The sequence below is a fragment of the Microplitis demolitor genome, chromosome 4, assembly GCF_026212275.2.
Source record: "Microplitis demolitor isolate Queensland-Clemson2020A chromosome 4, iyMicDemo2.1a, whole genome shotgun sequence".
Classification (NCBI taxonomy): Eukaryota; Metazoa; Arthropoda; class Insecta; order Hymenoptera; family Braconidae; genus Microplitis; species Microplitis demolitor.
Genome location: NC_068548.1, coordinates 5,443,112 through 5,469,045, shown reverse-complemented (window position 1 = coordinate 5,469,045; position 25,934 = coordinate 5,443,112). Strand labels below are relative to the sequence as shown.

General features: G+C 29.8%; 1 protein-coding gene across 1 annotated transcript; it reads left to right on the top strand.

The window, feature by feature from the left end:
• The first annotated feature begins 367 nt into the window (after positions 1 to 367).
• Positions 368 to 25,934, top strand: LOC103580943 (zonadhesin). The gene is made up of 33 exons (XM_053738670.1): positions 368 to 541; positions 685 to 775; positions 855 to 1,100; positions 2,336 to 2,518; positions 2,651 to 2,899; positions 3,050 to 3,298; positions 4,226 to 4,420; positions 4,493 to 4,741; positions 4,845 to 5,084; positions 8,674 to 8,922; positions 8,997 to 9,245; positions 9,441 to 9,686; positions 9,772 to 10,020; positions 10,138 to 10,383; positions 10,498 to 10,746; positions 11,151 to 11,399; positions 11,474 to 11,722; positions 12,889 to 13,134; positions 13,229 to 13,477; positions 13,546 to 13,707; positions 16,763 to 17,011; positions 17,103 to 17,348; positions 18,411 to 18,656; positions 18,724 to 18,972; positions 19,048 to 19,296; positions 20,195 to 20,443; positions 20,905 to 21,153; positions 21,283 to 21,474; positions 21,546 to 21,794; positions 21,898 to 22,146; positions 22,812 to 23,060; positions 23,977 to 24,225; positions 25,876 to 25,934. Exons 1-33 carry the CDS (start codon positions 419 to 421, stop codon positions 25,932 to 25,934), a joined length of 7,452 nt encoding a protein of 2,483 aa, XP_053594645.1. The 5' UTR covers positions 368 to 418.

The following is a 25,934-nucleotide window of genomic DNA, read 5'->3' as shown; positions in this document are numbered from 1 at the left end:
CAGCGCACACTTGCCTCACATGATTCTATGCTCTATTTTTACCTAACATTTATAATTAACGGCAACACATCTTGCCTTAGGGTAATAACTTTGCCCAATCACCTTGCATGACGATTTAACTTATTTTTTTGATGATATTGCTATCACAGTATTGTGTAAAAAGTAACCACTTATACAGTAAACTATAAAAATAAAAGTTTGTCGTGCTTGCATTTAATTGGCTGTTTCTTAATAATTTTTTAACTCAATAGATGTTAAAAATAAATTGACTCTACAGATAAATATAAGTAAAAAAAAAACTTCTTGACATCCATCACTGTATGACTTGGATAGCTTTTAACTTGTGTGTAAATTTATTTAAGTCAAATTTTATAAAAAATTTTCATTTTAATTATTCTGTAAGCTAGATTAGAAAAAAATGTTCTTAAAATTACCTTTTGTAATTGAAAGTGGATTATTTATTTTGATCATTGGATTTATTTCTTCAACTTCTATCAAGAATGATTCAAATCAAAGTCATTGTATCGAATATAAACAGCTGGTAATAACTTGATACTTAAATTAGCAATATAAATAAAAAATGTTTTTAATTGAAACGTGCACACTTCAATGCGTTCGACTCGAGGTGTGCAGTTATAGAAAAATTTTATTTTAATTACGTACTTTTTAATATTTATCGATCAGTGCTTTCCCGAAATAACGACTAAATGCTGTAGCTCAAATATGACGTGCAGACCACATGGCTTCCATAATTTATTTATTTGCAAGGAAAAAGGTTTTTGCTTTACTCAATTTTGTTGATGTTATTAATCATACTTTTATCGATTAATTGATATAAATTTTTTTTACTATAGCCCAATTAGGACAATTTTGTAATATTCATGATGATTGCCATGAACTTAAACACGCAGAATGTTCAAATGATAAAAAATGTGTTTGTTCTGTTGATTATTTTGAAACAAATAATAGGTGTGCTCCGTTCTTGAATGCATACTGCAACAATCGAGATGAATGTGTTACTGAAAATTCTATTTGTTTTGGTAATCGTTGTCAATGCATAGATGAATATTTTGCTCATTCTTATAATTCATGTTTACCCAGTAAGTTTCAATGTACCCAGATAACCACTTTATCGGCGACTTGACGTAAACTTACAGTTTAAACTTGACACCAACATTGCTGCAACTGCACAATAATTAATGACAATTTGTTGCCAAGTTGAATGTAAACTGGGACGAGTAAGAAAATATCGACTTAACGAAAACTATCTCTGTCAAATTACTTTTATGTTGCGGCTTCAGATTGTCGGTAACTTTTTGGAAAAAAAGTTAGAGTAATTCTTACGGTTTTGAAAGAAATTTTGTTATTTTGTATACTATACTGACCGAATTAGTGTTTGGCGCAGCAATGGTTACTGTTTTTTTTTTCTCCGTGTGATGAGTGAAAAATTATGGTATTGGTCAGTTCCAGAATAAGCCGACAGGCTACGCTGCACGGAGAGAAGTGTCAAGTAAATATGCGTATGCAGCACAGTAATAATTACACTACTCTATAGTTTGTGTATAAGAGCGACGTGACACAAACTATAGAGTAATGTAAATATTACTGTGTTGCATACGCATATTCGGTTGACATTTTTCTCCGTGTGAGAACAAGAGAACGAGTGAGAATGATAAAGTCCTTACTAGTTTTCTTGTGACAAAACACAACCAGAGATGAATTCTGAAAAGGACCCACGCTAAATTTGTCACTTATCAGACTAATAACATACAATCTTTTATGCAATCCATGATTTAGAAGTTTTACTTTTAAAGAAAATTACCACTAAAATTGTTATTATACGGATATTGCGCTGTCAATTAAATTAGCAGAAGTTAATGGCGTTTGATCATATGAGCAGTAGGCAGCATGCGTAAGTCCTCAGTCCCTCCCCCCGTAATTTTTATATATAAGAGTTACGCCAGCTGGTAATAGAAATTTCATTCTTTGAAGTATACATATAATCGAAACTAACCGAAATATATAAAGCCGGGATTGCATAAAATATTGTTATAATTTTATATGATGTGCATATATAATTTTCTCATGTAGTTAAAAATAAAGAAAATATTACGAGGAGCTCAACACTGTGTGCACCCACGTTATATGGATTTTGTATTACCGATACCGAATGTACTGTATCCAATTCTGAATGCATTGATAATGAATGTAGATGCACGCCTGGCTATTCACCTAGATTTTTTATAGAATGCTATAAATGTAAGTATGGTTTCCGTACAATCATCAATTTGACAATTCATTAAACGAATTTTAATATACATTTATTTTCCTATAGCTCATTTAGGTATGCCATGCGAAAGTCACGGTCAATGCAATCAAACAATAAAAAATTCAGAATGTTCTCCATCGAAAAATTGCATTTGTGCTGTAAATTATTATCTAAAAAATGGTGCATGTTTACCAGGTATTAATGAACAATGTGAGAGTGGTGAACGGTGTGAGATTGAACATTCCTATTGTAAGAATAATAAATGTCAATGTCTACCTGGATATTTCTACAATTATATCGAATGCATTCCAAGTAAAGACAAAATATACTTTAACGATTACTATATTATTATAAAAATATGTGTTGTTTATTATGTTTTAGTGTTTCTATATAAATCCTGTAAAACTGATATTGACTGTCAAGTGATCGAGAATTCAAAATGCTCGAGAGATGAAAAATGTGAATGTAAAAAAAAATATAGACCGAGAGATGGAGTATTGTGTGAGCTGGTTGCTGGAAGATTTTGTTCTACAGTTCAAGATTGCGTGGTTATTAATTCTGAGTGCATTAATAATGAATGTAAATGCGTATCCAAATCTTTATCGTCAACCAATGATTTATGTTTACCGAGTTTGTATAAGCAATTTACGATTTTATATGTAAAATTTAAGTAAGATTTGCTCAAAAAAAAAAAAAAGTATAGTAAGAGATTAATGGAGTCTGTTTTTTGAAATTTTCTATTAATAAGTAACGAAAAGTTAATCCATTATTATTTTTCAGATATAATTGGACAATCATGTTTTAACCACAGTGATTGTCAATTACTAACCAACGTACATTGTTCAGTAGAAAATAAATGTACTTGTAACCAAGGTTATGTACAATTTAATTCTACCACATGTAAATCGTTATTAAATGCTTTCTGTTGGGAAAGTGATGAATGTATGCCAATTAATTCATTTTGTATTGATAATAGGTGTAAATGTAGATCTGGATATATAGGACAGTATAGAGAAAGATGTATATCTGGTAATGATTGGGAAATAGTATATTGCATAGTTAGGTTACTAAGATAGTCTTTAAGTGGTGAGGGCAACGTTTTCAGCACGAGTCGTAGAGTCACATGCACGGGCCGGAATTGAATAAAATGAAAAAAAAGGCCTCTGGTCTATGCATGTGACTCTGCGACTTGTGCTGAAAACATTAGCCTCACCACATAAATAAGACTATCTTAATAACCTAACTAAGCAATATACTATTATGACACTTATATCCAAAGAATATGCTGTTAAATACCTAAAATCCCTAGTAGCGTTGTCTTAAGCAAGTTATTTGACGAAACTCTTTCAACAAGTCTCTTAGAGAAAATGTAGATAAGACTTGAAGATTTTCCCTGAAGATTTCCGTAAGTCTGTAGAAACTGTCCGCAGCAATTAACCAAGATAATTACTATAAAAGTAGTAAGAGTTGCTGCAGAATTTCTTAATATATCGGGTTTTCTTTTTTATTATTTTTCGTTTTTCTAAATTCAGTACCTATAGCAAACCCAGCGGTCTCCATTAAAACGAAAAGCGCTACAGTTTTTCACAATATAGGTTTATAAAATTGAATCAAACATTAAGTAAGCAGCTCTGAATTTACTGTATTAATGCTGAACAAGAGTCATAAAGTAACGAAGTAAGGGATACTATCTGCAAATATCTTAAGTAATTCTTTATCAAGACTGAGTTGATGGGTCTTACACAAATGTCTTCGTTAAGTATTGCAGAGGATTTGCTTAAGATATCTTATAGAAATATCTTGCCTTAGATTTATCCAAGACTAATCATGCAGATTTGCTTAAGACTTAAGATACAGATTCGCGCAAAACTTCCTAAAGAATGCTGCTAGGGTCATGACCCCGATTATTATACTCAATTCCATAAGATACTAATCTGTTGATTTACAAAATTTCAGAACATTTATATCGGACTTGCCATAACAACACTCTTGAAAAGGTATTAGATGGAAAAGACACTACATTACTTGTATATTTTTTGGGTAGTTATTGTATGAATAATTCCTACTGTGCGATTCCCAACTCTCTTTGTATTGATTTTAGTTGTCAATGTAAAACTCATTTTGTTCAATCTAGTAATCAGTGTATATTGGGTGAGTAAATTTTGTTTTTAATAATCGTCTTGTTATGAAAATAAATATAAAATATCATATTTTAATTTGCAGCATCATTGGGTAAACCATGTAATTATAATTATGATTGTCGTAACATAAAAAATGGCCAGTGTTCAAAAGATAAATTTTGCGCTTGCAAGGATAATTATTTTGAACTATATAGCTATGAATGTGCACCTAATTTAGGCAGTTATTGTGTCACTAATGTTGATTGTCATATTTATTCATCTTTATGTATTGATAATAAGTGTCAATGCAAATCAAATTTTACATCTGTATCCGCCAGTCAATGTGTACTATGTAAGTAACATTAATTGTTTATTATAAGATGTATTTTAGACATAAACGTGTACATAAATCAGTAAAACATGATTTTTATGTATTTTTTTTTTTATCAATTTAGCATCAACAGTAAATTCGTGTAATCAGGATTTAGATTGTGGTGAGCCATGGCATTCAATTTGTTCGGACGATCGAAAATGTATTTGTAAATCAAATAGTATTGCATCAAATCGTTGGACATGTTCACCAACTTTGGGTGGATATTGTTGGAAAAATGATCAATGTATTACCCAAAACGCTGTTTGTAATGATTTTCATTGTGAATGCAAATTTCCATTCGTACGAATATCGAATACTAAATGTACACATTACATTTAACGTAAAAAAATAAAAATGCATAAGCTACAATAATAAATATATCTGATCTAAAAAAAAAAAGTGTATTTTTTATTCCATATGTTCGCGGAGAGAATTATCTAATGAATTTACTCGGTAATCGTGAGTTAATAAACTCAATCAGAATGAATAATTACTCTTTTATTTCTACATATTGTTTTGTTATAGGATAAAAAAAGCTCAATTTTGAATAATTTTAATTGAAACATCGTATAAAATAAAACAAAATGTATTGGTACTCATTCTTTCCTTATTTATTTATTTATTTTTTTTTTTTTTGGCTCAGGCTTACTTTAAGTTGTAGGGTAAATTTTATTAAAATATTCTCTGTCTGTATTTTTATTAAACTTTTAACTGACGTTCCGCCCAAAAAATACGTTCATTTTATTGAAGAAAAACTATATATTCGATTTTATCGGAAAACTGGGGGTTTTTGACATGTGGAAATATACATAAAAGAAGCTGCAATTTAAAACAAATCGATCAGATGATTTGAAAACTGCATTTTCGAGAACTGATAAGCGGCTGCTCTTCAGTTGGCTGTAACAAAAAAAACTATACGAGATATGTACTTGAAATTTTAGTATGTTATTTTTGAAGGTATAGACTGTTGAAATGTGCAAAGAATTGATTTCTTCAAAATTTTACTCCATTGGTCCTACTTAAATGTAAACCCGATGAAAAAAGTTTTTGTCTAATCATATATAATTATGCATAATCGTCTATATATGATTGGATCCAAAAATTGGCCAGGTCTAATTATATATAATCAGATCTGTTTATACATGATCATGCATAAATGAATATAGTCATTTTTAGAATCTCATTTAGAATACCTTTAAATTATTAATTAAGTAATTTAATTAGGATTTATTGATTTCATCAATATAAATATCGATTAAATTTAAATAAAAAAAAAAAATTACTATTCGTTGACCACCACTTTACTACGAGGTCACCCATCCAATCAATGACCTACGCCGATGCTGCTTAACTTTAGTGATCGCTGGATTGTACTCTGATCCTCTAGTCTGTTATGAACTTACAATAAAGAAAAGTTTATGGCATTACTTAACTCAAATAATCAAGTCGATACATCATACGTAAATAATGCACCTAATAATTAATTTGATTTTGTACATAAATTACAATAGAATTCAATAGATACATATAATCAAATCTATTTATCTATAAACTTATAAATATTCGTATATAAATCGATATCGATTAATACTTTTAAATTGCTGCCGAAACCTTTGAACATTTTTTAAGTATTGGGAATTTAAGTTTATTTGATAGTTGACAAAATAAAAATTTAATAACATTTATATTAAAAAATTGTCATATTATGTAATATATATATATATAACTACATATAACTTTATATCAGTCATGTCTGATCAGATCCAATTATATATAAACTTATGCACGAGCATACATGAATTTATAGTAGCCATGTCTGATCAGATCTAATTGTATATGGATTTGTATCAGTCATGTCTAAACAGATCTAAATATGTATAGACTTATATATACTTAGATCTGATCATATATAGACTTATATATGGTAGTAAATGGAGTTGACAGCCAAGTATTATCATGTCTAATTATATATAGACTCATGTATAATCAGATCTGATCAGATCTAATTATATATAGACTTATATATAATTAGATCTGATCATAGATAGACTTATATATGGGCTAATAACAGCCAGGTATGATCAGATCTAATTATGTATGGGGTCATATATAATTATATATAAGCATGCATGATTATATATAACTTCATATATGATTATATATAATCATATATGATTATATATATGAACATATACAATTATATATAATTAGACAAAAACTTTTTTCATCGGGAAACGCATTAGTTTTTTCAATTTTTTTGAAAGTTAATTTTTCACCTTCCCGCCATGAAAATCGGTGATTTTCGAAAATTCGAAAAGTCGTTGTTTTCACTCGGATTTTTGAAAATTTAGTTTTCATCACATGTTAAAGTTTTGAGATCCTTTTGAGCTATTCTGACTATTTTTAGAGTGATGTCCGAGTGTCTGGATGTATTAGTAGTTAAAATCCATTAACAAGAAAAGAATGAATTCTTCATTTTTATTATCAATTTTTATATTAAGTTGTAATAAAAAAATTATCTATAGCATTAAAAATAATTCTAAACTCTACTCTAACTGTATCACCGTTTTTTTCGTAATACTGTCGATAATTGCTATCATTAAAAAAATAACAGTAAAATAAAAAATAAGTATCCCACGTTGAAGACAAATAAAAAGTTTAAAAGGCTATACTGATCTATGACAAATTTTTATTATATTTTTATCCATATTTGCGTTTACTTTGTTTTATAATTTCTAAAATTTTTAATACTTATTTTTATTTAGTAGAATCGCGTTTTTTATCCAATCACCAGATTATATTTATCGAATAAAGTCATTCAAAAATAATGTCAGTCGGAGTTTTTTCCTTAGATTCAACTATCATGAGTATAATATTAATTTTAATAATAGCATTGATCAATTCTGTTTATGGGAATAAAGATAATACCACCATCAATCATTGCGCTGCTTATAAAGATCCAGTAAGTATCGATTATTTTAGAAATAAAAATAACTTAGATGATTTACGATTCGTGATTGGAGCTTGGTTGGTTGCAGACACCCGAAGTAATTTTAGTAGAAAATTTATTAAACATATTTTATTAATGTATTTTTATTAGTGTAACCCGACATCTTCGCAACCATGTTGCAATCGAAATTATCGGTGTAAAGCAATGGGATTAGATTCATTTGTCTGTGGGGAAAGAGGTTGAGTATTAAAACATGAAATATCTAAGTTAATAGTCTCATTCCACATGCAGAAAAAACAAAACGCTATTGGCTATACTAAATTTGATAGAACTCACATTAGTGCTATTTGTAAATAAAAAAAAAAATTAAAACGGTTGGGAATACAATTTATTGATTCATTACTGATTGTCCTCCATCTCAACTTAAGTGAGAATGTAGTGCTAAGGGAAAAACCACAGAATAAACTCATTGCCAGTACAATCGGAAGCGGTGAAGTTCCAGTGATCGATAAATTTCCCATTTTACCGATCACTCAAGCTCAACGCGTGACTAAGCGGTCACCCAACCAAGTAATAACCATGCTCGATGCTACTTAAAAGTTCTATTGTAAACTTACCGTATTCATGCAGGTATGATATGATAGGACTACGGTAGGAGTACGGTATATTATCCTAGTACCGTAATAATGGGTCGCCCAGGGCTTGTCAAGTAACATGCTTAAAACAATGCTACTAGAGACATTATGTGCCATACTACTCAATACACTACCGTTGCGATTGAGTACTATCTAGTAGTATAATATATAAGATTTTACTGAGTACTATTTTACATAGAACTGAGTACAATCCATAGAGTAAACAGACAGCACTGATGTGAGTATTTTTCGATACAGTAGCCATTAACGTTCGGTTTTTTCTGAGTAATGGCTAAATATTGATCATAATTTTTGACTTACTTCAGTCGAATTAGGAAAATTTTGTATAATAGATAATGATTGTGATGTTAAATGGCATGCGAAATGTTCAAAAGATAATGAATGTGTTTGTCAACCAAACACTATAGTACTAGATAATGCAGCATGTGGACCTATAGTAGGAGAACCATGTTGGGAAAATGAACTTTGTGGAACTGAAAATTCTGATTGCATTGATAATGTATGTCACTGCAAACAAAATTATCTAAAACAATCCGATAATCAATGTTTGCCCAGTAAGTTTCAAATTTATCATCGTCTAGTTAAATTGATGAGGGTTTTATTAATAAATTATTATTTTTATTTAAAGTGCTTTTGGGAACATCGTGCGATGACGATATGATTTGTAAGAAAATTAAGTTTGCGTCGTGTACGGAAGAAAAAATTTGTGGCTGTATATTAAATACCATGGAATTGAATCCATCAAAATGTGCTTCACTTCTTAATGGTTATTGTTGGTCAGACAACGAATGTGTACTTATTAATTCTCATTGTGATGACAATAAATGTAAATGCAAACCAAAATTTTTTCCTCGATCCAATATTGAGTGCATACCAGGTATTATTTATTATGAAACAAATTTATATTCTCCAAGTTTCAAAGCATCTTTTAGCTGTTCGAGTCAATAGACAGCCATTTTTTGCAGCCGCGTTTGTTTAAAAAAAATCTCTTTGGAACGAGAATTTCAGCGTCAAAATAAACACAGACTCTGCTCTAAAATATTTTAATTCCAATTGGTTTTTGATATTTCAGGATATATAAATATGACTTGTAGTAATAATATACAATGCAGTCTTGGGATTAAATATTCGCAATGTTATAAAAATAAATGTATTTGCGAATCAAATTATGGATCCGTAAATGGAACACAATGCGGAGCATTTTACAATATGAAGTGTTTGCATAATGAACCATGTGCAACTCCAAATGCTGTTTGCATTGATAACAAGTGTCAATGCACATCTAAATATACTTATCGGGCCGACAAATGTGTACCAAGTATGTATTTGAAGTAATTTCAATAATAACAAACGTAAAAATATATTTAAAAAAAATGTCCATGTTTTTAATTATATATTATTAGCACATTTAGAGGAACCTTGTAAATACGATGAAGACTGCAATGAAATAAAGAACGCAAAGTGTTCGATTGATAATAAATGTGTTTGTAAAGAAGGTAATGAACAATTAAATATTAACCTATGCGCATCTAAATTAGGTGACTTTTGTTCATCAAATAGTGAGTGCACTATCAATGACTCTGTTTGCGTCAATAATCAGTGTCAATGCAAGCCCAATTATGTTTCGAAATCGACTGATCAATGTATCGCGGGTTTGTAATTTCATATTTTCGGGCGCTACTTGACCTCGAAAATCGTAGAGCTTCAAAGTTAAGTTATAAAATCAACAGTTGTCTAAGGTATTTTAATTTTAAACCTATTATTGACAGCTTTTTTGGGACGAGTATGTTCTGAGGATAAAGATTGTATCGAGATAATGTACGCCGAATGTTCTAAAAAAAATCAATGTGTTTGTAAGTCAAACTTCGGTAAAATCAATCAAACAGCATGCGCACCATTATTGGGTGAATATTGTTGGAATGATAATTTATGTGGATCGAAGAATACTGTCTGCATTGATCACATTTGTCGATGCAATTCTAACTTCATTGAATTCAATAATGAATGTATTCTCAGTAAGTTTAAAAATTTGCAGTAACTCTTAAATGACACCGGGTTCCATTTTGACCCCAGAAATTGTCCCATTTAAGAGATAATTCATGAGAATCATATTATTTTTATTATTTTAGATTATTTAGGGTCATTTTGTAAAATCGATGAAGATTGTGCAACAATACTGCATGCAAAGTGTTCAAAAGATAATAAATGTGTTTGTAGATCAAACAATGTTGAACTAAATGAAACGATTTGTGCACCGCTACTAAATGAATTCTGTTGGACAAATGAAAAATGTGCACCAGATAATTCCTATTGTATTAACAATCAATGCCAATGCAAAACTCACTATTTACAAAAATCAAATAATGAATGTCTGCCTGGTAGATTTTGTTTTAATATATAATTTTCATTGATTAGTTCATCAATTTATTTATTTCTTTTTAATTTTTTAAAAGTATATTTAGAACAATTCTGTCGAAGCAATGCAGATTGCAAAGAAATCAAATATTCAGAGTGCTCTGAAAATAATAAATGCATTTGCAAATCGAATTATATTGCCGAATTCGATCATAAAGTATGTAAAGCACTTTTAAACGAATATTGTGAAAATGTAATTGATTGCTCTCTTTTCAATTCTGTCTGTATTGATCATAAATGTAGATGCTTAGGAAGTTTTTCACCTCAAACAAATAAAGAATGCTCCATACGTACGTTGACCTGTTTTTCCGTTGTAAAAATTATATTTTAAACCAATAAATAATAAGAAGTAAATACTTTAATGTAGGTTACTTGCAAAGGACATGCATAAAAAATAGCGATTGTGATGCAGCTCTACATGCAACTTGTTCAATACATGGCAAATGTATTTGTAATGAAAATTACGTATTATTCAATGACACAATTTGCGCACCACTTTTATATGAGTACTGTCGAGATGATGAATCATGTGCTACCACTAACGCGATTTGTATTTCTAACAGGTGTCAATGCGAATCTTACTATGTATCGCAATATAATAATTATTGCAAACCAAGTAAGTAACAACTACATTTTTCTTTAATTGCTACGTCAAAATGATTATATTTCATTATTTCAATAAAACTTTAGCACGTTTGGGCATTCCTTGCATGCATGATACTGACTGTGATGGAATAAAACATTCACGATGTTCGATGGATAAAATATGTATTTGTGAAAACAATTACGCTAGAATTAATGAAAGAAAGTGTGCACCACTAATCGGAGGGTTTTGTTCAGCAGATGAACATTGTATAACAGAGAATGCAGTTTGTGTTGATAATCGATGTCAATGCAAGTTAGATTTTGTTCCCATATCGAATAAACAATGCATACTTGGTAAATTTCATCACTTAACATGTCTATAGTACCGTAGGTCGTTCGTTGTGATTAAAGAATTGGATTATATATTAATAGTAGATCGCATAACACGTGTGCAAAGAAAGAGATATCTGACAAGCGTCAAGCTGCTATATAAGCTGATAGCTTATGATGCATTTAGATGAGTTCGAGGGTGAATAACGTACGAGTCGTAGGTGAGTGCGGATATTCACTCGAGTGCTTATGCGTGAATGTAGTATAAGCAGAAGCAAATGTAGTAATTACGCTCGTCAGGTCTGCCTATTATTGGACACATGATATTCACTGTGTTTTTTGTAGAACTTGCTGGGGAAGTTTGATTTGAGAAGAATATTCTATCATTATATAATATCATATAATATAGGAATTATGCGTACTAGTAGTTTTATAACATTTCCGTAAATTACAATGATTTATTTAATTTATTTCAATTAATTTTTTAATTATTTATTTGTTTATTTTTTGGACTTATTTCATTTTGAAATGAATGGATCAAAAAATATTTTGCTCAAAAAAAGTAAGTAAGTACATAAATTTATGGTAAAAACAAAAGTAAAAAGTGGAAAAAGTAAGATCGAAAGTATTTATTTTTGGCACAAGTGCCGAAAGTAATGACAAAACTGTACTATATTCCATAGAATGTGGAAATCAGTCTCTTTGCTACCGCTAGATGGCGCTCAAATTATCAAACTTCCGCCGAGTGTATAGAAAAAATATTTTCACCATACCTCCACTGTAAGTTTAAATTCCTGTCCTGTTTGAAAGGAAGAAAGTTGTTTCTCCTCTTATGAGAAAATGATTGATAAAAATTTGCGCATTTTATATTTTTTCCCTAAATGGAGACAAAAATTTAATCTTCGGAGTGCAGATCTGGTGAAAAATAATATTTACATCTCGGAGAAGGTAGGACGTTCCAATCCGCGTCGTTAACACTTGCGCCTTCAGCTCGTGTAGACATTTATAGACGTGAGTTGAAATGTCCTACTTTATTCTCTGGATGTTTTTACTGGCTCGAGACAATAAAATATTCCAGTATCAATGCAGGTGATATAAAAATTATAGTATGTGGCACAGTCCACTTCAACGTTGTCTGCAATTGTCTCGATTCAGCTTTTGACAAGCAATATACTTTTTTTTTGTCGTAGAATTTGTGGAAAAATATTGCCGCACAAACGATGATTGTGAGGAAATAAGTAATTGTGAATGTACAACAGCCAACAAATGTATGTGTAAACCACATCATTTCGCAGTAAACAGAACAATTTGTGCACCTTTTTTAGGAAGATCTTGTTTAAATGATGATGATTGTAATAATAATACTGTTTGTAATCTCAATAAATGTCAATGTAAGCATAACTATGTACCTAAATCGAATTATCAATGTATACCACGTAAGTATAATTTATTTAGTACAGTTAATCATTTTTAGGATAAATGTTTACTTCGATAGGATATTTAAAATAATGATTAACTTTTTTGGTAAAGTTTCCATGGGTGGAAAATGTAATGGGAATGAAGATTGTGTAAAACTAATAAATACTATATGTTCACCTTTTGAAGTTTGTGTTTGTGATCATAATAATATTGCAATATCTGAAAACAAATGTTCACCAATTATTGGTGGATCCTGTTCAAATGACAATCCTTGCTATTCTGAAACAATGGATTGTGTTAAAAATAAGTGTCAATGCAAAGTTGGTTTTTCATCTGTCTCAGATAGTCAATGTGTAGCAGGTAATTGTCTTACATAAATTTTTAAATTCACAGTTTATTAATAATATAAATTTTTTTCTTAATGATAGCTCATTTGTTGTATGGTTGTCGTGAAAATGAAGACTGTAGTGATCCGTGGCATGCTAAATGTTCTAAAGATAATAAATGTGTTTGTAGATTCAACAATATTGAAGTACATAGATTAACATGCTTACCGTTATTGAATGGCAAATGTTGGAAAGATGATCAATGTATGGTTTCAAGTTCTTTCTGCGTTGATTATTATTGTAAATGCAAATATAATTTTACGGCAGTATCTAATAACTTATGTTTGTTGATGGAATAGAAGTGTATGTGATATAGCGGTTCCAAACTACGATAAATTACCAAAGTTTACCGTAATTGACTTTAGATGCCGTAAATTACAATCCCTACTATAATGTACTGTCACTTGTGGTATTGAGAAAAATTACGATACAGTATCGTACTTTACAATACCATAAAGTACGGTATTGTAATGGACGGGATTTTCACGGTCACATACAGTAAAATTTCAGTGTTACATGGTTTCTTACGGTACTTTGTCCTAAAGATTCGATACTTTGTCATTCTGGGAAAAATTAATTTTTATCTTAAAGTACGGTGTTGTATTGTAAAGCCCGGTATTTACGATAAAACGCGGTATTTTACGGTAAGATCGCGTACTTTATGGTCGAATTCGATGGTTATAATATTAATCAAAATATATAAATGCTTTTATTATATTAATAATATATAGTTAAGTGTGCAAAAGAATAGGTTTTTCTCTCACTACTTGGCTATGATGAAGTCCATTCCTTTGCAATGACGCGCATGTGCAGTACTAATTTAGTTGTAGAAAAATGGTGGGAGAAAAGCCTGTTCTTTTGCAGACTTAATTATAGTTTGTCTTTTATTCTATCCTGAAACATAATTTTTAACCTATATTTAAAAATAAATGGGCGAGTAAGGTGAAGTATCTAATCCTCAATCAGAGTTTCGTACTCGACCACTCCGTGTATTTGTATATCTATATCTAGTAGAATTTAATAAATGTACACGGAGAGAAAATTATAGTAACAGTTACAATATATTATGGGAATGGTTCCCATACTGCATGGTAACCGGTTTTTTTGGAATGTTGATTATAGGAACGGCACCCATATATATTATGGTAACCATTCCTATAATTATGGGTATAATTCGCATATGGTATCGGAATAGTTCCTATGGAATTCTGGTAATCGTTACTATGTACCTATAGTAATGGTTACTATAATATTATGGGAATAGTTACCATAATATTATGGGAATGGTGACCATAATATTATAGGAATGGTTACCATGCTATTATGGGAATGGTTACCATAATATTATGGTAATGGTTACCATAATATTATGGGAATGGTTACCATAATATTTAGAAATTATAATAATTTTTTTTTCTATAGAATTTTGCAGTGTAAATTATCATGAAGTTATTTATTATTATTATTATTTACAAATTAATTTTTATCAGACCAAGAATAATATTTAGTTGTAATATAGTTTCACAAAAAGATTAAATATACAAAAAAAACGCTTATTACAAAAAAAAAAAAATTATTATACTTTCTAAATATTATGGTAACCATTACCATAATATTATGGTAACCATTACCATAATATTATGGTAACCATTACCATAATATTATGGTAACCATTACCATAATATTATAGTAACCATTCCCATAATATTATAGTAACCATTCCCATAATATTATAGTAACCATTACCATAATATTATGGTAACCATTACCATATACGCTTAGGAACCGTTACAATGTGGTTATAGGATTGGTTCCTATTTGCTTATGGGAACTATTCCTATGAGTATGGTAATCATTACTATGATTCTTTTACATGCGATATGGGAACTGTTACCATAATGATAGGAATTGTTACCATATTTATGGAAACCTTCCCAGAAAGTATGGGTCTATATCCCGTAATCCCAAGTAATCATTACCATAACGGTATGGGATGATATTTCATAAACGTACTAGGAACAGTTACTATAATTTTTCCTCCGTGTAGATATACAAATGAATCGAGTGTTTTAGCACTAGTTATTGATCGTGTATTTGGTCTTTTACCTCATATGATACTATATTATGACATAATTATCTATATAGCTTTATACTTATTTTTATTTGTTATTTAGGATGACGTGTATAAGGCACGAATAAAAATGATCCCCTGTTATTTTTAGGATTCGATGATAACGAAATGTTTAACGACTTAAATAAAAACGATATATATTATTTAATTAAAAAAAAAAAAACTGTATCATTAAATTTATTACTAATATCACTAAAGCTATAAAAATAAAAATTACCTCAAAAAAAAAAAAATAGATTGCAATAGTTTCTAAAATATTAATTCAGTAAGTAACAAAAAGTATTGTATATTGAAACGAATTTATGGATGAAAATTTATTACATCCTTTTAATACGACACCACCAGTAAGTAAAATGTACTTCAGAATTTCGTTCGCTCAATTAAGCTTACTTGTAACTTTGGTTGTATTATCGATCAACATGGCAACCGTTGATAATAATAACAGTCATCAATGTGCTAATAATGGGGATCCAGTGAGTTTTTATAAATATAACCATATTTAATTTTTTTTTCTTTGTTGATATTCTCCGCTTCAGCCTATTGGCCTAAAAGCAGATTTATTCTCCCATTTTACTTTTATCCCACTTTATCTATCGTGCCGCAGTAGACTGACTTGTGCTTCTGTATTGCATCATTGCATGATGCCCTACACCTAACCTTGCGGTGGAAGTGTAGCGGCATGGGGAAACCACAGAGAAAACCTATGCCAGTACAGTCAGTACGGGCGAAGCTCTAGTGATCGATAAAATTCCCATTTTACCGGTCACTAGATCTTTACCCCGCGTCTAGCGCTCAGAGACCTCTGTTCAAACCCGATGCGTGGCTGAACGGTTACCCAGCCAAGCAGCGTTCAAGCTCAATGCTCCTTAACTTGGTGATCTCCAGAGCCACACTCTAATCAAACGGCTGCCTTGGCCGTTTTATTTAATTATTATAAATGATTAAATATTCTTTTAATAGTGTGACCAAAATTATTGGAAGCCCTGTTGCAGTGAAAATGTGACATGCCAAAGAAATGGATCAGCTGACTCATTTATCTGCAAACGATATAGTAGTTATAAAAATTCAATTAATTTAAAAGAATTCTTTTTTTTTGCTATTAGAGATATCAATTTTTTTTAAATTTAGTATTTTTGGGAATGCCTTGTAATATAAATAAAGATTGTGATGAAATATGGGATGCTAAATGTTCAGCTGAAAAAAAATGTGTTTGTAGATTAAATTATGTTGAATATAATTCAACAATATGTTTGCCATTATTAGGAGAATTTTGTTTGAAATCTTATAAATGTTTAGTCAATCATTCGGATTGTATTGACAATCTCTGTAAATGTAAAGATGGTTATAGATCACGGTCAAATAATAAATGTATACCAAGTGAGTTTATTGATATTACTATTCGATTTGATTTGAACACTACTCACGTATTCCTAACCTATATATTTATATTTAATTTAAATCAATGTAGATATAATGGAATCACCTTGTGTCAATGATACTATTTGTCAAAATATTAAGTTTGCTAAATGTATAACTGGTCTTTGCAAATGTTCTTCAAATACTATGCTTGTAAATAAGGCATATTGTGCGCCTATGTTAGATGGATTTTGTTGGGATAATAATGACTGTATTATTGATAGTTCAATTTGTATTAATAATAAGTGTCAATGTAAAACTGGTTTTACACCTCGGAGTAATGACATTTGTAGAGAAGGTAAATATTAACTTTTTATATTGTATATTCTCACACAATTTTTTTTCTATTGAGATTATTTCTTATGAAAAATATCCTTTAACCGTTCGTCACTTTTGAAAGATTGATTTTAGCTATTATATTTAATTTACTATAAAAATAAGTCATGATCTATTAAAAAAAAACAAAAAAAGATTTATATAAAAAGATATATGGAAAACGCACCAAAAATTTAGTTCCCGTATTAGTTGAGTCGAAAACACTATAAATATATATGTGGTGTGATGTGATGGTTCGGCTCCACTCCGTAAGATGACGTCATACAACTTGCGCTTCTCGCAATGACTCATCTTAATACCTGTTTTAATATATAACATTTTCATTAGCGGCTGAGGCAGTCGTTCGGCACTCACGTGGTTCGGGTGATCACCGAAGTTAAGTAGCATCGAGCAGGATTACTACTTGGCTGGGTGACCGTTTAGCCACGCGTTGGGCTCGAACAAAAGTTTCCGACCGTTAGGCGCGGGATGAAGATCCAGTGATCGGTAAAATGGGAATTTTATCGACCACTGAAGCTTCACTCAAACCGAAAACTGTACTGGCTAGGTTTTCTCTATGGTTTTCCTACGCCACTGCACCTCCATTGCACAAGGGAGGTAGCAGAGCATCACCGTAATGATGCAGTACAGTCATAAGCACAAGTCGGGCCACAGCCGCAAAAATAAAGAGGTGAAAAAGTCAAAGTAGCGAAAAAATATATTAGGTCGAAAAATAAATATGTAGAGTAACAAGGGAGAATTTGATTGTAGAGATAAAAAAATAGAGAATGCTAAGTGCCTTGTGAAACACGATGAGTGATACAAGTAAAATAATATAAATAAATATATAACATTTTGAACATGTTATTTTCAACTTAGCGTCTGAGGTGGGCTATATGATAGACACGCTTAACTGAGGAGTCTCAGCTGTCGTATACTTTGACGAAATGCCTCTCATTCCACGAACTTATTTTTCTATCTTTCTTCTTCTCATTATCACTTATAACGCTTCATTCTTTATTTTCATTATTGATTATTATTATAGATCACTTAAATATGCCATGTATAACTGATGCACAATGCAGTCATATAGACTATGCAATATGTTCGGGAGATAAAAAATGTATTTGCGATGCAAACTATCTTCCACTAGATGAAACTAAATGCGCACCGATAATGAATCAGTTGTGTGAGTATGATGAACCATGCGCAATTAAAAATTCTAAATGTATTAATAATAAATGTCAATGCAAGCCTAAATATACATCCAAAGCCAATGAATGCTTACCAAGTAAGTGTAGCTTTTGAAATAGTTACCTGGTGACTTATAATTTTGTAAATGAGATTTTTTAATACAGAATATTTAAACGGATCCTGTGATGATAATAAAGACTGCAGAGAAATATTCCATGCAAAATGTTCTAAGGATAAAAAATGTGTTTGTGACCAGTTTTATGTTAAATTAAATGAAACAATGTGTGGACTAAAATTGAATGGATTATGTTTTAAAGATCAACAATGCACGGTCTCGCATTCTTATTGCATTGAAAATCGTTGTAGATGTAAACCAGATTATCTTTCTGTATCGAATGACCAATGTATTGCAAGTAAATATATGAGAAAATAAAGTTTGTTTGGTTATTACAGATAATTATAATTATTTATAATTGCGTTATTATTAGTTAAATTGGGGCAGTCGTGTAATGAAGTTAGTGATTGTCAAAAAATCTTGAATGCAGTATGTTCAAGTAATGGACAATGCCATTGTGAATCAAACTATGTTGATCTCAATAAAACTGTTTGTGCTCCAAAATTGGATGGGCGCTGTGAAAATAATATACAATGTGTGACCGCTAATGCTGTTTGTATCAATAATAAATGTCAATGCCAGCCTCACTTCTCATCACGATACGATGATGAATGTATAATAAGTAAGTATGGTTGATGAAATAAGGTTTATCCAGTCACGTCAATGCCGATTAACTTTCTTTATATAAATTAACCTTGTCCCGATAGTCGATTTCGAGAAGTATTAATGTGAGCTGTTTGGGGATCAAACCAATCACAGCTCTTGGTGAGACTCTGTGAGTAAGGGTTGAATTGTAGTAGTGCATACATGCTTCCCTTTTGACTATTTGTTCTGCTCCCTCTCTACTAAACAGGTTAACGTTATTTCACTTTAAGACGAAGACGTACGATTCAAATTAAAAGTAGAGACCCGAGGTCAATTGGGAAAGGGTTAAGGAGGTTCAAGCGAGTCTAATGTAAAAAAAAATTTCCAACCGTCAAATTTGAAACTTAGTACACATAGAAATGAGTATTTTACCGACGTATTCTTAACATTTGAAAACGATTCACCGTTTAGTTTCTTGGAAAAAAAGTTTTAAAAATGACGTTTTCAAAGTTATTATAAACAGACTCTTATGGCTGACAAGCTTTCGTCATGACTTATTGGAGTTGAACTTTATTTTTTAATCTCGTTCATTAACAGTGATACATATTAATGAGGGTTTGACAACGTCAAGAAAGCAGCTGAGACAAAAGACGAAGATAGAAATACATCAAAAAGAGAGACGAGATTAGAAATGAATTTTCCTCAGGTTAATTTAAATATCGATGGTTGAAAGTAGGAAAGGAAGTAATAATTATCAATTCATTAATTTTTCATGTTATCATAAATTAAGATAATGAATTTTAATAACTGTTAGGAGAGAACAAATATATATAAGTGAACAAAAAAAAATTCAAACACTACTTTGACTCACTAATTTCATTTTAAACTCCTTAACAATTATATTATTAATATTTATATCATTATAATTATTACAGATTATTTGGGAATGATGTGTGAAAATGAAAATGATTGCAAAAGGATACAATATGCAGAATGTTCAAAAAATAAAAAATGTGTTTGTAAATCGAATTATGTTCAATCTAATCCAGCGAAATGTGCATTAGTATTAGGTCGATATTGTAACAATAATAACCAATGCGCTACTGATAATTCAATTTGTTTTGAAAATAAATGTAAATGCAAAGTTAACTTCGTAAAACGATCCAATAATCAGTGTATACCAAGTAAGTATGTTTTATATAATTTTTTTATATTATTTCGGCGAAAAATGAATAATATATACCTATAAATGCTTCAGATATGCTTTATATGTGATCAATTTCTGTTTCATATTGCCAATGTTCATGTATGGTCCATAAGTGCTCCATATATACGCATATGTGATTCATTTTTTTCCGTGATTCTTTTGTGGTTTTGACTCTTAATGACAACAAGGGCTTTAGAAGGCCCTATTCAATTTTAAATTCTGAATTCTGAGTGCGTTTCGAAATGTGCTACTAGCAAATAAAGCGCATGGTAACAGCATAGGCTACAGCCGCCCAAGTTTCTCACAGCGCATTTCGGAATGCACCTTCTATATATAATTTTTCAAATTTCGAACTCAAAATATGTTATTAGTTATTTAGTTTTCAAAAACAGTAAAACATACCTTTTTTGTTACTAAATATTTTTTTTTATTTTTAAGCTTATTTGCAAGAGGCCTGTAAAGATAATGACGATTGTAAAAAAATAAAGTTTTCAATCTGCTCTGAAGATAAAAAATGTATTTGTAACTCAAATTACATCTCAATTAAAAATTTAAAATGTGAAGCAGTTATTAATGAGTACTGTACCACAAGTGCAGACTGTTTTCCTGATAATTCTGACTGTATTGATAATAAATGTCGATGTGTTGAAAATTTCTCATTTCGGTCTAACAGAGAATGTACGCCGAGTAAGTATTGGCCTCACGAAATAAGAGAAAAATCATTATCTTACTATTTTTTAAATAATTGATCTTTAGATCGTATTGATTATTATTATTGTCGTAATAATAAAGATTGTGAAAAACAAATATATTCAGTTTGTTCAAAAGATAACGTATGCGTTTGTAAAGATAACTACGTTGAGATTGACAATAATGCTTGTGCGCCACTTTTGAATGAATATTGTAAAACGGGTGATCAATGCGCACTCACAAATTCTATATGCATTGATAATAAATGTCAATGTAATGTTAATTATGTATCACGACTAGGCAATCAATGTTTACCAAGTTAGTGAATTGTTTTATAAATATTGATAATTCAATCCGATGTAAAATTTAAGATTATATAAAATTTTTAGCACATTTGAATTCATATTGTGAACATGATACAGACTGCGATGAAATAAAATATTCAAAATGTTCAAGAGATAATAAATGTGTTTGTCAAAATAATTATTTTGCATTAAATGAAACAACTTGTACACTTTATTTAGGAAAACATTGCTCAACTAATAAACAATGTGCTATAAAACATGCAGTCTGCAGTAATAATCAGTGTCAATGCAAACTTAACTTTATTTCTATCTCCAATAAACAATGTTTACCACGTAAGTTCAATTATTTTTGTCAGTATCGTCAACCGTTTTCAATATTTGTCTTATTTAGTTCCTATGGAAAATATGAATAAGTAATAGATAACTTTTTTATTAGAACTTACAAAAACATTCTGTCACACAAATAATGACTGCAGCGATGTACTGAATGCCGAGTGCACGAATAATAAAAACTGTGGATGCAAAACAAACTATGTTGCATTAAATAATACAATGTGTGCACCACTTGTAGGTGGATTTTGTTCGAAAAATGAAAGTTGTGTTGTAACAAATTCGATTTGCAACAATAATAAGTGTCAATGCAAACGTAACTACATGCGTACATCTAATAATCAATGTGTTCTTCGTAAGTTCATGGAGAAAAGTAGCTATTTTTTCTATATTCATTATATTTGCTTGTTGACATAGTAGAAATCTCTATGTTAACATAGAAATAATCCACATTTAAAAATAACAAAAATATCTTGGAAAATTTTTTCTATATTATATTGTAATTTTTACCAGGGAAACATAAGAATTTTTATTACGTCAACCTAGGAGTAGTTCTTATATTAACAAAAAAAAATTTCTAACATAGGAATTTATTACATAGGAATTATTAAAATTTGAAAAATTTTTATAGTAGCCTAATAATGATGATTCCCATAGGTACATATATGTAAAGATAGTAATAATTCTTATGTTACTATATAAATTTTCTCATCACTAATACAGTAAAAATCCTGACAATAACATAGAAACTTTTTTTATGTTATATGGTGATTCATACTATGCCAGCGTTGTCATAATTCTAATGTTAACTCATCGGAATGATTCCTATGTTATTCAAAGAATCAATTCTATGTTAGCATTGAGGAAATTTAATTCTCTAATAACATCGGAAAAACATCTATGTAATAATTGGAAAAATAGCGAATTTTTTTCTTAGTGCATGATGTGTTTTCAAAAATAACAATTATTACTTTAAATTTTTTATAAATTATAATTAAAAAACTATGATTTCTGATAAAGTTACATTAGGTAAACCATGTATAGAAGATATAGATTGTTCAATGATACCACATTCCGTATGTTCTAACGATAAAATTTGTGTTTGTGAAATAAATCATATCGCAATGGATGAACGAACATGTGTACCAGTACTTGGCGAATATTGTTTAAATGACGATCAATGTCGGTACAATGAATCTCATTGCATTGATAATACGTGTCAATGTAAACCTATGTTTTCATCCGTGTCAATGAGTCAATGTGTACCATGTGAGAAAACTAACAATAAGAAATAAATTTTCACTTTAAGCTTATGAACATGTAAATACATTGGTCACAAAAATTATAGGTTATTAAAATCAACCTAAATTATTAAATGATTTTCAAAAGACGAAAAATGTTACTTTGCGGAAAATAGTCGTTAAATAAGAAAAAAAAGTACGTTGATGCCCGAAGTTTCTAGTTTGCCAACCTTGAGTTCCAATATTGTTATCACTGATAGCTTTTAACCCTGCTTCAATTTTCGGTAAGATTATTATTTGCAAGTAACTAATTGTTGAAATCAAAATTGTCAATTTTTTTTTTTAATACTGAGAACTCAGCAAAAAAAGTCCTGTATAAAGCATCTGAATTTCTCAAATTGATGAAGAGAAATCAAATTAAAAGAGTTTTTAGGCGACATTACTAAAAATCAGAACTTTCAAGAGCTAGAGAAAACTTTTTTTTACTATACCTGCACCAATAGTTTAAACTCCTGACGTTTTTAGAGGGAAGAAAATCGTTCTTTTCTTTTACGAGAGAACGAATGATAAAAATTTGCACATACACCGTTACTACCATAAACAAAGGGAAAAATTTTAACTTTTAGGTGCAAATCTAGTTAAAAATTGAATACACACCACGGCGGAAAGTAAGACGTCCCAATCCACGTGTTTACCACCCTCGCCTTCGGCTCGGGTAGGCAATTATACACGTAGGCTGAAATGTCCTACTTTCCTCCCTTGGTGTGTAATATACTATGAACTCAATTTAGTTTGTTTTTTTGTTTTACGACAATTTTTTGCGAAGTAATAGCCTTTTGAAAATTTTAACCTAAAAATTTAGGATTTTTTTTATATCCTTGAATATTTGTGATCAGTGTATATTCATCCATATAAAATAATTTTTTTTTATATAAAAATTTTAGCTCATCAAAAGCATTACTGCCATGAAGACTATGACTGTAGTGATCCTTGGCATGGGCAATGTTCAGCCGATAAAAGATGTAGTTGTAAAATAAATAATATTGCATTAAATGATTGGACATGTTCACCAACTATTGGTGGTTATTGCTGGAAAAATGATCAGTGTGTTACAAAATATTCTGTTTGTATAGATTATCAATGTAAATGCAAGCCTACTTTCGTTGCTGTAGCCAATAATTTATGCTTGCCAGGTATGTATAAGTCATTAATTATTATTATTTTTTAATTCCGATTGTATATTGTAAATTATTCGTTAATATTTAATTTCGAATTTTTTTTACAGAGTAATTCAGAGTAAAATTTCAATACGTAACATTCTGAAGCTTTTAAGAAAATATTTTTTTTTTGTTATTGTTTGTATTTTTAATTAATATACATGTAAGACTCACAATTATAGAAGTCAAGTATCTTTTATCATTTTTAAGAGTGTGTAGTAAAATTCGAATAAATAAATTTGAAAATATATATTGCCTACTTTGATTCTAAAAAACCCGGGAAAAAATTTGTGTATATAATCATATAAAATTATATATAATTATATATAACTCGATTATCTATAATCATATATGAAAAATGGCCAAATATAATCATATATAATTGTATATAATTATATATAACTATATATAATTATATTTGGCCATTTTTCATAAATGATTATATATAATCGAGTTATATATAATTAAAAAATATTTTTGAAAAAAAAAAAAAAAAAAAAAAAACTAAATACCAAATTTTTGATTTGGTTATTACCGCGCGAACGCATTTCAAATTCAGAAACAAGAATTGATAGCCGTGAATGATGAAAATATCCTGGACGTCTGCTGGGTTTGAACACGGCTCCTCTTGGCTGGTAGTCCTGAACGTTGATCACTGGTCCACATCACGAGAATTCAAGTCATATGCTCAATTGATGTATTTAGAGTGAAATGCCGGTAAAGACAGAGTTCATAAGTTTTCGTGATGGATTTTTACAAAATTAAAAAAAACTCCATGAACTTATATGAAATTTTATAAAAACGATATTTGTCGGCCTCGTTGATAATTATACCAAATTTTATTAAGTTTCTTCCAATTCTTTAATTTTCTATTGTGATGTGAAATTTAAAAAATCTTATATAAAATTTTAGGAAACATTAAATAATTCCAAAAAATTGTATGAAATTCAACCGATTGAAAAACTGGGTACTTTGAATTTTTGAATACCATGAAAAAAAAAATTCTTTTTTTTTTTGAAACACCCTAATGATTGTATACAACTATATATGGGTATATGTATAAAATTATATATAATTATATATGATTATATATAAAAAAAATTTCTCGGAATAGTATTATATATAATCATATATAATTATATATGGCGCTACATATGACTTTCTCCGTTTAAATATTGTATTATATATGATCATATATAATTGTATATAATTCTATATGGATATATATACAAGATTATGTATAATTATATATGATCATATATAGTTATATATAATTATGTATGATTATATATAAACATTTTTTCTCGGGAACATTATTTATTTGGCAATCATTACAAACATTGGGATCATAATAACAAGGTTTCGAGTATATGATGTCGATCAGGCCCCTAGTTTTTATTGTATCATCGGGCAAATAAGGTTAAGCCCAAATAGTTTTCTATTCAGGCTTATCAGAACATGGGCAGTATAAACTCCCGATCGAATACCGGACCAGGTTCGCAAAATTTGGGTAATATATTTAATTTTAGCCAGTTGTCTCGTCAAGCTCTCAATATTTATGTAATGAAGCAAGCCCGACCGAATTCAAAATAAAGTCCATGTAATTGGGCCTTTTTTTTGTTTTAGCTTGTGTTGGTTGGAAATTAGGCAAACCTAGTGACTTTTCTATTCGTTTTTATACATAA